General features: G+C 37.7%; 1 protein-coding gene across 1 annotated transcript; it reads right to left on the reverse strand.

Moving 5' to 3' along the window:
• On the reverse strand, positions 13701–15164 carry LOC109343395. The gene is made up of 2 exons (XM_019581644.1): positions 13908–15164; positions 13701–13818 (listed from the first exon to the last, which is right to left on the reverse strand). Exon 1 carries the CDS (start codon positions 14989–14991, stop codon positions 14011–14013), a length of 981 nt encoding a protein of 326 aa, XP_019437189.1. The 5' UTR covers positions 14992–15164; the 3' UTR covers positions 13701–13818; positions 13908–14010.

Consider the following 15852-nt stretch of genomic DNA (forward strand, 5'->3'; position numbering starts at 1 on the left):
TCCACTAGGCCTCATTTCGAACACCTCAGGTGCCCATTTTTGGTCATCCAACAAGAGCACCCCCGATCGTGAATAACAATTCAATAGGGGAAAAGGGTGTATCTTATGAGGAATGGATGGAGAAGATCGAGGAAAAATTAAAGACCATCCGTGGAACTGATGCTCATGGGTCCCTAAGGATTTAAGATGGAAATTTGGTCAAAGGAGGACAATTTCCTCATTTGTTTTTTCCATGAGAGTCTAACTGGCTCGACATTGGAATAATATCTGGAGTTCGATGTAAGTCGCATGTCTAGGTGGACGGAACTTGCTGATTTGTTTATGGATCAGTATAAGTTCAATGTGGAGTTGGCCCCGACTCGTGAACAACCAAGGGCAATGTAGAAAAAGAAGTCGAAGTCATTTAGGGAGTACGTGATAAGATGGAGAAGTTCGGCGGTCCAAGTTCAGCCAAAATGACCATTCCTGAGATGTGCTCATATTTTATGGGGATTTTAGGGATCCTTTATGTTGGGATCATGGCAGTGGTTGCCTACAAGGATTTCCGTGAGCTAATGGACGTCGGTGAAAGAATAGAGATGTTGGTCAAGGTTGGAAAATTGTCCATAGGCGAAGGAGATGGCGTTGCTGCTAAAAAGAATTTGCATGTGAAGAAGAAGGAGAACCAGGTAAACCAGGTGCACCACCAGCAGTAGTGGAGGTCATAATACACCCCTCCCGAGACAACACCTACCTACCAAGTGAACAACGTCCCACAATCCTTCAACTAGCCTCGCCCTACCTACACAAACCAGACCATACCTTACGTCTCCAATCATACGAACCCCCTTTTTCGCCAAATAAACAACCAAAACCACAATGCACCCACAAACACACAAACTCAGCCAAATCGTCGCCAAAACACATTCTTCCCATTGAATCCAACTTTCCACCTTGGTACAACGCGAACCACACCTGCATCTATCACATGGATTTGGCGGGACACTCTATTTAGGATTGCGAGCAATTTAAAATGACAGTAAGAAAACTGATGGCTTGTGGAAAGATCGAGTACGAGGATGAAGTTCAGCTATATATCAGTCATAATCCCATCCCAAACCACAATCAAAGGATCAATGCTATTGTTATGGAAAAGGCACTAGTGAAAAGAGTGTCTCACTTAGGTGTGTCGATGCAACATCTTTTCTACGCTTTGAAGGAAACCAACTATTATATCATGGTGCTAACCACAAACATGGGTGACGAGAGAAGTTGGGATCTAGATTCTCACTATGACTACCATCATGGTCAAGTTGGACACTCCATCGAAGATTGTTGGGGATTTAAAGCGAGGGTTCATGCCTTGTTAAATCTAGGGGTCATCCAAGTTCAAAGGCATGAACCTGATGGCGAAGAGGTCGACATGGTAAAAACGGTTATGCTTATGGTTCCACTCCTCAAGGATTCAAGTCTAGAAAGTGTGACTCTTAGGGTGAGAAAGCCTCAACCTTTCACATACGAGAGCAACCACACGGTCCCATAGAGTTATGAGGTGAAGGTGGAAGCAGCAGGGGAAGGCCCTAGAGCTCAGGCATCAAATACAGTCATGGTTGATGCAATTATGAAGAGCGGGAAGTGTTATGGTCCTTCAGAGGGTGATGCTTGGAAAGTTGGGAAAAATGTGGGAGAGAAGAGTTATCTAGTGGATGAAGTCATTGAGAAGGAAATGGAGGAATTCCTGAAAATCATGAGGCAAAGCGAGTATGATGTGGTGGAGCAACGAAGAAAGACCCAGTCCTAAATCTCTTTATTGGGTTTAATTATATCCTCATATTCGCACAAGAATGCATTGTTGAAAGTGATTAACGAGGCCTATGTCAACCCCGATGTCATGCCCAGCAAGATGGTTAACATGGTTGACCCGATAAAACATGTCAACATGATAACCTTTTCTAACGAAGAAATGGTGAAGCGGTCGGAGAAAATGCCTCGTGCACTAATCATCACGGCTAAGTGTCGGGATCACCTCATGGGCAAGATACTGATAGATGGAGGGTGAGCTCTGAATGTCATGCCTCTGTCCACTTTAGATTCTATAGGGGTCGGTAGAGATGAGGTTGTTCCCAGACAGATGATCGTGCATGTTTTTGATGGCAATCAGAGGAGCATATTGGGCGTAATAAAGCTGCCATTAGAAATCGGGCCTAGCGTCTTTCAAGTGCTATTTGTGGTCATGGATGTGGATTCCTTGTATACAATGTTGCTGGGTAGGTCGTGGATCCATGAGGTAGGGGCAGTACCGTCTACTTTGCATCAGGCGGTGAAATTCATCCAGGATGGTAAGGTGATCATAGTACAAGGGGAAGATGAATTTTTGGTTTCGAAGCCGATCTTAGTGCCTTATGTGGAGAGTACCAGAGATGGTGATGAATTCTTGCATTGCTTGGAGGTGGTCAAGAATCAGGAGCGTCAAGAAAAGGGTCACACACATGGAATAAATCAGGTGGTCACTTGAATCATGGTAAAAAATGGGTATGAGGAAGGAAAAGGCTTAGGCATACACATGCAAGGTGCTCATCGTTCGTATCAGTCTCCAAAAAGTTTGATAAATTCGGACGGGGATATAAAGCTTCGCCAAACGGGAAGAACACGTGTATAGGTCAAGGGAACAAGCATGGTGGAGTGTTGGAGAAACATATCCCTCATATCACTGAATCAATCCCCATAAATGATGGAGTGATCTCGCCAGATGACCTTATTGAGCCATACCTACATCTTTCCATCAACTCTCTAGAAGAAGACATCACACCTAAGGCTAGCGACATCCGCATTGATGAGGACAACACATCCTTGTAGATCTAACATTCAGAACCATTAGATGATATAGTTTCATTAAAGTAAACTTTTGATTATGTTTTAATTCTGGTTTTCGGATTTGTTTGAAATTATGTTTATATGACTTGAGACAACATCTTCATTAATTTATATGGTTATTCATTGTTTCACATCATTAACCTACCTCTCACCATTATCATACTCAATCTCTTACTTTCTTTTGTATGTATTTGTATCTTTTGTCTCCCTTTCCATCTCCCAACGCTTCATGAATGAATACAAGTACCTAAATTTTTTAGACAATTTACCAGTAATACGGTAATTAAAAATTTATCAAATAATTCGTCTACGGCACCGGATGATGAACCCGTTGAGTCAGATGAAGAAGAGGAGGATACAGAGGAATTTTCGAAGATGTTGGAGCATGTCGAAAGGGAGTATGTTGTGAACACTAAAGAAGTGGAGTTAATCAACATGGGGACCGAAGAGGATAAAAAGGAGCTAAAAATGGTAGACAATCTGGAACACGTTGAAATGATAAATTTGTTTCGAGAGTATATGGATGTCTTTGCTTGGTCATATAAGGACATTTCAGGGCTAGATCCTAACATAGTGTCACATAAGATTCCCCTATATCCAGGTGCCAAGTCTAAGAAACAAAAGTTGAGAAGGATGCGTCCAGATAGTATGCTCCTTATATGTGTTGTACCAAGGAAATCCAACTAATCATGACTGAAGTACATGAGGGAATCTATGGAACTCATGCCAATGGTCACATGATGGCAAGAAAAATTCTAAGAAGTGGCTAATATTGGATCACTATGGAGGCAGACTGTGTGGGTTATGTTAGGAAGTGCCAAAAATACTAGGTGTATGCGGATAGAATCAATGCACCACCTTTCCCATTACAGAGTATGGTCACCCCGTGGCCTTTCTCAATGTGGGGAATTGATGTGATTGGGCCCATAAGCCCCAAGGCTTCCAATGGTCATCGTTTCATTCTAGTGGTCATCGACTATTTCACCAAGTGGGTAGAAGCTACATCATACAGTAGCATCACTCAAAAGGTGTTTCTTAGATTCCTCCGTAAAGAGATCCTTTGCAGATATGGGATCCTAGAAAGGATAATAACTAACATTGGTACTAATCTCAATGGTGGCGAAGTGAAGAAGTTGTGCAACACATTCAAGATCAAGCATCATAATTCAACCTTGTACAAGCCTAAGATGAACGGTGCGGTTGAAGCGGCGAACAAAAATGTCAAAACGATAGTGGCCCAGATGGAGGAGAACTACAAAGATTGGCACGAAAAGTTATCATATGCTTTACATGTGTATCACACCAATGTTCGGTCAAGCACTATGGCAACCCCATTCTCACTTGTGTATAGAATGTAAGCAGTTTCGCCCATCGAAGTTGAGATTCCCTTGTTAAGAGTCTTGATGGAAGCAGAGCTTGAGGAGTCAGAATGGGTCAGGCCCAGGTAAGAGCAGTTGAATATGATTGAAGATAAGAGGTTGACAGCCATCTGCCATGGTCAATTATACTAGGGTAGAGTGGCTAGAGCTTTTCTCACTTGTGTATGGAATGGAAGCAGTTTTGCCCACCGAAGTTGAGATTCCATCGTTAAGAGTCTTGTTGGAAGCAGAGCTTGAGGAGTCAGAATGGGTCAGGGTCAGGTTGAGCAGTTGAATACGATTGAAGATAAGAGGTTGGCAGCCATCTTCCATGGTCAATTATACTAGGGTAGAGTGGAAAGAGCTTTTGACAAGAAGGTTCGTCCCATATAATTTGAGCCATAAGACCTAGTGCTTAAAAATATACTCCCAAATCAGGAAGACGCTCGTGGAAGGTGGGCTCTTAATTATGAAGCTCCCTATATTGTCAAGAAAGCATTCTCGGGAGGAGCTCTGGTCTTGCAAGACATGGATGACAATGTTCTACCCAGGCCTGTGAACACAGATGCGATCAAGAGATTCTACGCCTAATTTTTTTTAATAATGATAAAGGAAAAAAGAAAAATAAAAGGACCCGTTAGGTTGAAAACCCGAAAGGGTGGCCTAAGCAAAAGTTATGGCAAATTAGGAAGGCGTTTCTCTTGTAGGTCAATCACATATGTGTCAAACCAATACAATACTTGTGTTTGTACATCAAGCCGGATCGTAGAAGTTGTAAGCAATGTAGAAAGGAATGGGAATTCTTGGAGGAATCAAACAAACATGTCACAATGGTCCAACTATTCGCCTGTCGTGAGCAATTAATTGATGAATAAGTAGTTACCTTATACTAGGGGGGAAAATTTGTAACTTAAATTACCATGTGTGGCGAATATCCCCGTGTATAACTCTTTGAATATCAATGGAAGAAAGTTCATCCATTTCCCTATTATACCTATGTGCATGCATGTTTACTTAGATAAATCTCAAGTTATATAAATATAATATTCGAACTTCATGATCAAATAAATTTTACGATAACATGTTTCACTAGTGGTTCAGGATAATAAATCTTAAACCTGATGTGTATGTCAATGGAGAAATGACTTGTTATGTCTTCTAGTGGCGGTGGGAGGAAATACCCCAAATAAAGCTTGTGGTCTCGTGTTGTGCCTTGTGACCTCGAGTGGTTTCATTTTATTTTTGACCCAGAGTTCCTCATTATTTGTGTATTTCTGTGGTCCTCCTTGTATCCAGACCCCCCAATGATCTCATGTTGTGCCTTGTGACCCTTAATGGTCTCGTTTTATTTTTGACGTAGAGTTCCTCATTATCTCTGCGTTCTCTTGGTCATCCTTACACCCAGAACCCCTAGTGGTTTCGTGTTGTGCCTTTGTGACCCCCCAATGGTCTCGTTTTATTTTCGATCCAGAGTTCCTCATTATCTGTGTGTTCACATGGTCTATCTTTGCACTTGATCCCCTAGTGGTCTCGTGTTGTGTCTTGTGACCCTAGTGGTCTCATTTTGTTTTCGACCCAGAGTTCCTCATTATCCATGCGTTCCCGTGGTCCTCTAATGGTCTTGTGTTGTGCATTGTGACCGCCCAATGGTCTCATTTTATTTTCGACCCAGAGTTCCTCATTATTTGTGTGTTCCCGTCATAAGTCTTTGCACCTGACCCCCCCCCGTATACACCCAGACCCCCTGTGATCTCGTGTTGTGTCTTGTGACCCCCAATGGTCTCATTTTATTTTTGACCCAAAGTTCCTCATTATTTTTGTGTTCTCGTGGTCCTCCTTGCACCCAATCCCCCCAATGGTCTCGTGTTGTGCCTTGTGACCCCCCATGGTCTCATTTTGTTTTCGATCCACAGTTCCTCCTTATTTGTGTGTTCTTGTGGTCTATCTTTGCACCTAACCCCAATGGTCTCATGTTGTGTCTTGTGACCCCCAAGTGGTCTCATTTTGTTTTCGACCCAGAGTTCCTCATTATCCGTGTGTTTCCGTGATCTCTCTTTGCACCGGACCCCCTAGTGGCCTCGTGTTGTGTCTTGTGACTCCCTAGTGGTCTCATTTTATTTTTGACCCAGAGTTCCTCATTATTTTTGTGTTCTCGTGGTCCTCCTTGCACCCAAACCCCCCAATGGTCTCGTGTTGTGCCTTGTGACCCCCCATGGTCTCATTTTGTTTTCGATCCACAGTTCCTCCTTATTTGTGTGTTCTTGTGGTCTATCTTTGCACCTAACCCCAATGGTCTCATGTTGTGTCTTGTGACCCCCAAGAGGTCTCATTTTGTTTTCGACCCAAAGTTCCTCATTATCTGTATGTTCCCATGGTCTCTCTTTGTATTCGACCCCGAATGGTCTTGTGTTGTGTCTTGGACCCTCCGGTGGTCTCGTTTATCGTGGTATGAAGTATCATCTTTGAAACTTTCCCCACTATGTGTTATTTTCCAGTCAAAATTTGGTCTTTTTCGTCTTTACTTCCTCATCGCCACGATAACTTTAGCGACTTTCGTTACTCTTGTTATCTAGTAAGAAGAAAGTAAAGAGAGACAACTATAAACACCCAATTTTGACCAGGGTAGTTTGGTTTTCAAAAAGAAAATTAAATTGATAAATAAACTTTGAAATAGAAGAAAGGCGTAGAAAAAAATTTGAAAGGGAGTTGGGCCTGTTTGGCCCAACCAAACCCTAATCCCCTCCCCTTTATAAGCCAAACTTAGTAACCAAAAACCCTAATCAGAAAAAAATATGAGGCAAACCTTGTTTTCAAAAAGAGAGAGAGGAAGGAGAAGAGAGGAGCAATAACCAGTAACAAGGAAAGAAATTCTCACATCATCTTCACTACCTCTAAGCTCTCTTCTAGGTTCATTTACTTGTTTTTTTCTTCTTTACTGTATGTTTTAGTTTTACCATTAAATGTGTGTATTTGTGCTATCTTTAAATTGCATAAAATAGCATCGTTTATTATTTTTTTGCTGAAAAACCTCATCTATTTTGATGTATGGGCTGCTGGGCGGTGTAGCAGCCCCACCATGGTGTGGAAAAAACTAGAAGCAACCATGGAGGCATGTCTGTCTCCAGCCGTGTTCAAGGGGGTTGGACTGTCCTATCCAGCGGTGGTCCTTGCGGCTGACTGTGTCGTCGCTGTCCTGGATGGGTGGTGGCGAACCACCGCGACCAACCATGTGGGTTGCCTCCATGACAATCCTAACCCTAAACCCCAAATTCAATTTAACCCTAACCCCTAAATTGATTTAATTTTAACCTAATCCCAATTTAATTTTAAAACATAATTACCAAATTAATTTAACCCTAAACGCCCAAATCGATTTCACATAAGTTCTCAAATCAATTTCAAAACTCTAGCACCAAAATCCACAATTTTAATTTCCTCTTTATTATGTTTATTACTTTCACGTTATTGTTTAATTTTTTATTGTTTTTTATATTTTTTTATTATTTTTTTGTATTCTATTTTTATTTGTTTATTATTTCTATTTTTATTTATTTGTTATTATTATTATTATTGTCTTTTATAAATCAATAAGGTGTTAAATATGTGAAAATGCAATATGAATTTTTTTTAATTAAATCAACGAGAGATAGTGCATTATGGAACCAGTAGCATGTCGTGTTACCTTAAATTGACATTTAAAAAATAACTTAATTAAATCAAATCAATGAGAGGTAGTGCACTATGAGACTTGTGCCCTGTCGCTTTACCTTAAATTGACATTTTCAAAAATAATTTAATTAAATCAATGAGAAGTAGTGCACTATGCGACTTGTGCCATGTCGCGTTATCTTAAATTGATTATTTCAATAAAAATAGTTTCAATGAGAGGTAGTGCACTATGTACTAGTGCACTGTTGTGTTACCTTAAATTGATATTTTAAAAAATAATTTAACTAAATCAAGGAGAGGTAGTGTACTATGTGATTAATGACGCTTAAATTGACGTTTTCAAAAATAACTTAGTTAAATCAATGGATGGGATAGTGCACTATGAGACTCATGCTCTGTCGCGCTAATTTGTCATATTATAAAAAATAAAAAATAAGTAAATAAATAAAAGTATATCGACTAATCAAATATTTTCTGAAAGAAATATGTAGCCTTGAGTTTTCTATTGCAGATGGAGATATGTAGGAGCAGGTATCTCCTTATCAGCTATAAAAAATATAAAATGTTTTTTTTTATTTCTTTATTTTGTTTAATAATGTGAGAATAAAATTAATGCTTGGAATAAATATTCACATAACTGATCTAGGTACCGTTTTTATAAGGGGTATAAGGTGCATAATATCTTCCTTATCTGTAACTGACTTCCGAATTTAATTTCTCTATGCAAGCAGACCAATCTTTTTTAAAAACTGATTTTTCATGTTTTCCCTCAAAAAAATATCGTTGACGTCTAAATTACAATTATTTGCATTTATTCTCGTCGCACCCATGAAAGTGGGATAACGATAACAACAAAAATGATTAGTTCATTACTCATAAAGTGAAATAATATATTTGGTAGTACAAAAAAGCAATATTGTGAAACCCGAGTCGGACATCAAACCGGAAGAGATCCCATCCCATATTAGGTTTAACCGTTTTAAACGGTTAAATCGTTCCGTCGAACTGGGTGATTTAATACATAATTAATAATTTTTATAAACAAATATATAATTATATATAAATGAAAAATTGTATATAACTAATAATTATGTATAATTATATTGAAATAATATCTATTAATATTTTTTTGGGACCAGATTAAAACAAAATATTAGAGTAGTGTTCTATTTTCATTAATTTTAAGTAAATCGTCCGGTTTACTTCCCGGGTTATTTCAGTTTAACTGGGTTTAACACGGTCGGATCAGAATATTTTCGGTTCAAAGCGGTTCAACTCTCATTCGGTTAAGACTACTAACCAGAACCGTTTTCAAGTCCGGTCAGTGGTCAAACCGGTCAGACCGCCTAGCACGGTCCGATTCTCACAACACTGCAAAAAAGTAATAGATTTTCTTTGAATACATGTCTGCTTTCTATTTGAATATAAGTTTCTTTTTATTTTTGGTTCAGTTCCTCACCTCTCACACCGCACACTACTTGAGAGGTAAACTCAATGATGTCAAAACCGGACAGTACCGGCCGATTCAACCGAAAAACCGGTGAACCGGTCTCTTAACCGGTATGGTACAGATATTGAACCGGTTAAGTATCAAAACTGGTCAAAAACCAGTCAAAACCGGTCAAAATTGATGAACTGACCGATATTTCACTGAACCGGTCGGTTTATACATTTTTTTTTGTTGAAAAAAAACTTAAAAAAACCCATTACAATGTGACTCATCTTTCCAACCCTTCTCAACACTTCAAGGCACATGCTTCCAAGACATACTTAGATTACAAATTTTGGTTCCTAACATTCGTGTGTAATCTCAGTAACATTTATGTAATCTTGGAATTCTATCTGAAGATAGGATTTGGTGCAAATATATAATATCGATATGAGACAACTTTGACTCATTGGTGTTAAATGTTAAAACTCCAAATTTATTTGTTTCGTAGAGTGAGTTATGAATTTGTGTCATTTATTTATATTTTGCAGTTGTTAAATAATACTTTTGGATTGATATATGTTTTGTAATTTAGACTTTGAATTTGTTAAAAACTTAAAGTTGTTTGTTTATGTGAACTTTGAGTAGATTATAAATCTGGATTATAAATTTGAGTATCTATCTATTTGAAATTTTTTTATTATAGTTTTATATATATATATATATATATGTGTATATATATAAAAATATAAGTAGGTATGTTCAGTTTAACTGGCAACGGTTTAACTATTGTACTACCGATTGAACTACTGTATCACTATATCAATACCCTGACTGGTTTTATAACCGGTACAGTTTTAACAACACTGAATAAACTAGAAATTGAAAGTGTCCTTTTGATCGTTATCATGTTTAACGATTTCGCTTTTTATTTGTAACATTAATTGGTTATTATCGCCGTTCATAATCCGAAACAGGTCCTGCGATTGGGGATTGCAACAACATCCAAATTATCCTAAGATGGAAATAGGAACCAAACAAATTATAAACAGTTCATTCGATTTGGTTTCATGGTTTGCATTTTTTTTTTAAATAAAACCCCCAACATGTCAAAATGTATTGCATAAGGTACTAATTGTCTATTTCAAATATCATTTTAAGCAATGTGGTTAAAACCGTACCGGTTATCAAACCGGTCAGAGTACTGGTATAGTGGTACAGTAGTTCAACCAGTGATTCAGTAATTAAACCGCATGCCGGTTAAACTGGACATAACTACTTATATTTATATATATATAAACCTATAACAAAAAAATTACAAATAGGTAGATACTCAAATTTATAATCCATATTTATAATCTACTCAAAATTCACATAAATAAACAACTTTAAGTCTTTAACAAATTCAAAGTCTAAATTAAAAAATATATATCAATCCAAAAGTATCACTTAACAACCACAAAATATAAATAAATGACATAACTTCACAACTCACTCTATAAAACAAATAAATTTAGAGTTTTAACACTTAATATCAAGGAGTCAAAGTTACCTTATATGAATATTATATTTTTCTACCAAATCCTATCTTGAGACAATACTCCAAGATTACTCAAATGTCACTGAGATTACACACGAATGTTATGAACCAAAATATGAAATCTAAATATTCTTGGAAGCATGTGCCTTGAAGTGTTGAAGAAGAGTTGGAAAGATTGGTCTCCTTGTAATAGATTTTTAAGTTTTTAAAAAAAAAATATATATATGTGTATAAACCAACCGATTTAGTAAAATACCGGCCGGTTCACCGGTTTTGACCGGTTTTGATACTTGGCCGGTTCAACACCTGTACCGTACCGGTTAGGGGACTGGTTCACCGGTTTTCTAGTTGAATCGACCGGTACGGTACGGTTTTTATAACTATGATTTTAAGTAACAAACTAAAATTCATACAAAAATTTTAAAATACAATTCATATGCATAATTGCATAAAATAAATCAAAACAAGTATATACATGAACTTAGCAAAAGAATAGTACAATGAAAATGAAGAAATAATGAAAATAATTCAACATAAACATAAATAGCATAATGATAATATTGAACATTAGTGGAACTAAAATAATGAAAATAATAATAGTAACTAATATGACATTTTCTTTAATACTTTACCATATATGAGATAATGGAAATATTTATTTTAAATATGTGATTTAGTTCAACTCAAGTAATCCTGAATTTTTACGATTGTGAACCAAATCAATCTTAATCACTTCTTTCAAAAAGAAGTGAAGCAAACTATGTTTTTCGGTTTGACTGATAACCATATTTTTTGATCCAACTAGTTTTTGCAATTTAAATTAGAATTGCTTAAACCCCTGGAAGTAAGGCTCCCTAAGGGAAGTAAGCCTTGGTTTTTGTTAAAAATAATGCAGCAGAATCATTAATCTAAACATAAACCTAACATCCCACAATTATTGCTCTAGCTATTTGTTTAGTCATTATTAATTTGTGACTTCCGTCCCCACTACGAACCTCATCCGACATAAATTTCAATGCACCTACCAGATGCTTGCTATGCATTAATGCAATCATTAAAGTATTAAACACAAATTCTTCATTATCACTCAATCAATCTTAGCCTGGCAAAACTCCACAAGAGAAATAAATCATTCAGTTCCATTGGCAGGAGTCCCCCAGTACACGAGAGTGTGTGTTTGCTTTGTCCTTAAATTATAATCCAATGTCCTAACATATATAAGTGATTAAATAAAAGGGAAAGCATGTAATTCCTTTAGCAAGCAAGCAAAGATCCTCTGGATGGAGCTAACTTCTTCAACCTTAATTCTAAAAAAAGTATCCTATAAGTTTTGTCCATACATGTATGATCACAACGTGATTGATTGAAAATATATTTCAATTAAAAATTTATTATTTACTATCTTTTTGACCAATCGCAATGGAGTCGCATAACTTTTGAGGCAACAGATGGGGAGCATATCTGATGTCCCACTTTTTGTATCACTTCATGTATCATCACCTCAAATTGGTTGAAAAAAAATATTTAAGTTACAATTACAATTATTAAATATTTTTTTGGCCAATCATATCTCCCGCATATTGAGTGATATAAAGGAGTGAGACAGCATACCCAACATATGTGCACCCGTCCCACCCTTAATAATATTTTATCAAATATATACACCACCTGAAGATTTCAAGATTTGTTAATCCAAAATTGAACACGGCATAAAACATTGCAAAGAATGCACACAAAACTTCAAGGGAGCATCCACAAATAGTAAGTCACTCTCACCTGATAGTAAGTCACAAATAGTAAAAAATGGACTAACAACTATAGACTGATTAATAGGTGCGTCTATCATATATATACAAGATTACAAGACAAAAAGTGCAGTTGCAAAACTGTATGCTCTATCCTATACATACAAGACAACAGGAACAGTTGCAAAACTGTATGCTCTAAAGCATCTGTGCCTAACATCCATTCATTGACCAACACTAGAAATACACTATCATAATGGAAGGAAAAAACAATGTATTCTTTTTATGAGTGATACATTAAGTAATTATGGAAATTCAATGTGCTACTGAATTCACAATACTCTCCCACCTAATCAGATAGTCTTTTGGGTTGGGTTGTACTCATCGGTTTAAGTTTATAACAATTGATGCTCTGGTTGAAAATTACAGTACGAAAAGTGCTACCTATAGACCGGATTAAAGTGCAATAGGCTTTTGGGTTGAACTTTCCTCTTGTGCTTAACTCAACAATTAGTGCTCTTGTTGATAGTGGCCTAAGGAATAGCTACCTAGAGATTAACGTTCAATGGTTGTTGTACCCAATGGTAATAGATAAGTGAAGCCTACAAAGGGAAAAGGGCTACCCCTGGTCAGTATCAATAGAGTGAAGCCGTTCTGGAAAATGGCTCATAAAGGGGCTAGTTTTTGGGATTGAGCAAAGCCTCATGGAGAGTCCTAATCCTTCTCGTACCATAGCACACCCCATTCACCTCCAAGAACTGGAAGGCTTCAAAGGTAGCACTAATAAACAATACCTAAACATTCAGACTATATTAACTTTTACTAAATACAAAATAATAGTATAAAACATAGTACACTTACACTACTTATTGTAGTCTACAATAATATCCACACAAAAAACTAGTGCCGACAGAGTGTCGGACCCATTATGTGGGTCTATAGTAGGCAGTCTTACCATAGTTTGCAAGAGGCTAATTCACAACTCAAACATGTGACCTCCTTGTCAAATGGCAACAACTTTAAGCTGATACACCTAAGGTTACTTCAAGAAACAAAAGAAAGAACTACTCAAACAAAATTAGCAGAGACAGGCACTTGCACTGGAATGAAAAAAGATGTATTCAAATCAAAGTTTTAAATCTGGGTCCGCATACTGATCACATTTGAGGCCACATTGGTTGTCTTTGGCTGAGATTGACCATAACGTCAAGGGTTTGGAAGTCTCTGAAACCGTTTAAAACATTGGTTAAATAACAATAGTGTGACAACCTAATCATTCCAAGAGATTAACAGGTTATGTGAGAAAAACATACACGATAACTCAAGGGTTCAGACATGCATCTCATTTTGCAATGGCTGAGAATTCTCCTATATGCTACATCAGGTTTTCAAAAAAAGGCAAAAAAACAAATTAACTCAGGAGAATCCCTTCCCAAGCTTCTGAATTGCACAGTACATTTTCCTTCTAGACCCAACAGCATTAATCCCCATATCTTTGAGATCCTCTAGTGTCAACAAGGGTAAAACCTCATCATCCACCTCGTGAATTTCAAACACCGGCGCGTACCGGCCTAACCCTAACCCATTGAGCCAAATCCTCACCCCATCCTCTCCATACCTCCCTCTACTCCCACCACCCCCATTGTTCCCACTTCTATCCCTAACATTATCATCAGACGGTCCAGAAAGCTCGATTCCGTCGTGATTCTCCCTACCCTCCGAAACCCTAACTCTAATTGACCTCCTATTACCCTGATAATTTAATTCTCTATCATTCCCATCAACTCCCAAATTCTCAATAGAATTCACAGGACTATGTTCCTTCAAACTCTCCGAATTCTCCACATCGAAATTTCGATAACCATCATCGACATCTTCATCACCACCGCTAAAAAACTTATCCTCTCCTTCGCCGCCACCGCTAAAAAACTTATCCTCTCCATCTCCACCACCACCATCTTCTTTTCTTGAAACCCAATTCAATCTGCCTCTCTTCATGGGAGCGGTGGAAGAACTCCTCTTCTTTGAATCCTTCCCTTTCCAGCTACCAATCACGACATTGTCGGCGTTGGCGGGGGCATCTCTGTCGCCATGACCGCCATCTAGGGTTTCGCCACCGAACTCGGCGGAACTCAAATTCGTTAAAGGTCGAGTCTTTGAGGGTTTACCTGAGATGTTCTTGGAGTCCCTGCGGTGGTGCTCGAAGCCAAACTTCCATGGCTTCGTGCTCCGGCGAGGGTGGGAATCGTAATTATTGTCTCCGCCGATGTCACCTAATCGAACACTTGGCCTACGCTGTCGTTTCGATCCAGTGGGTTCGGAGGGATTGAGAGAGAGGGTTCCTCCGCCGTTCATCTTTCCCTCCTCCGCCACCGCCGCCACCGGAATCTCTGCCATTTTGTTCTGTTTTCCGATGAAATGCGAGGGACAGAAAAATAGTGCAAAAAAAAAGTACTTTTTGTTAATTTCGAAAAGAGGGTAAGTTAAGCTTGTGGACGAAGACGAGAGAGAATAAAAAGAGAATAGAGTTCAAAGGTTCCACGAAGTGATACCATTCAGGTTGGAAGTACGGGTTGATTGTTGGGGTATTCCAATCCAAATCATCATGCAAAAAATCGAAGTCTCAAAAAATTAAATTTTTTTATTGAAGTTGGATATAAAAATTATTTGGTTCAATTTTTACAATGTCTGAAATTAAATTGATACTTGTTAAATATCCATACTATATATTTATATTTATACTTAGAGCGGGTAGCCCGTTTTTCTGCGTGTCCTCAAATGCTCACAATAATTTAAGCAGATATAAATATATATTTGTATTGGCTTAATAGACAAAATTCAATGTATTGCCCATTTTAAAACGGACTAACAGACAGACTAACGGTGGCCTGCAGACATTGTTGAATAATTAAAAAAATCATATAATAAATAAAATTAAATTAAATAAAGGAGTTGAAGATAAAAAATTAACAATTTTTTTTGATATTTTATATGAAGTTGAACAAATCACATTAGATTACAATTTTTACGGATTAAAAATCGCATTAGATGATAACGTATTTAAAATTTTCTTAATTTTTGCTTAAAATATATTTGTGGGTTGCCCGCATTACCCAATGGAAATGTCCGCCGGCTTGGCGGGAAAAATGAGTAGAACAACATTGGCAAATGGGTAAAATTTGCATGTCTTGCCCGCAAAAAAACGCGGGTTACGCACCTGCCCGTGATCAATGTCCATTTTGCCATCTATATTTATAC

The sequence above is a fragment of the Lupinus angustifolius genome, chromosome LG03 (genome assembly GCF_001865875.1).
Source record: "Lupinus angustifolius cultivar Tanjil chromosome LG03, LupAngTanjil_v1.0, whole genome shotgun sequence".
NCBI lineage: Eukaryota > Viridiplantae > Streptophyta > Magnoliopsida > Fabales > Fabaceae > Lupinus > Lupinus angustifolius.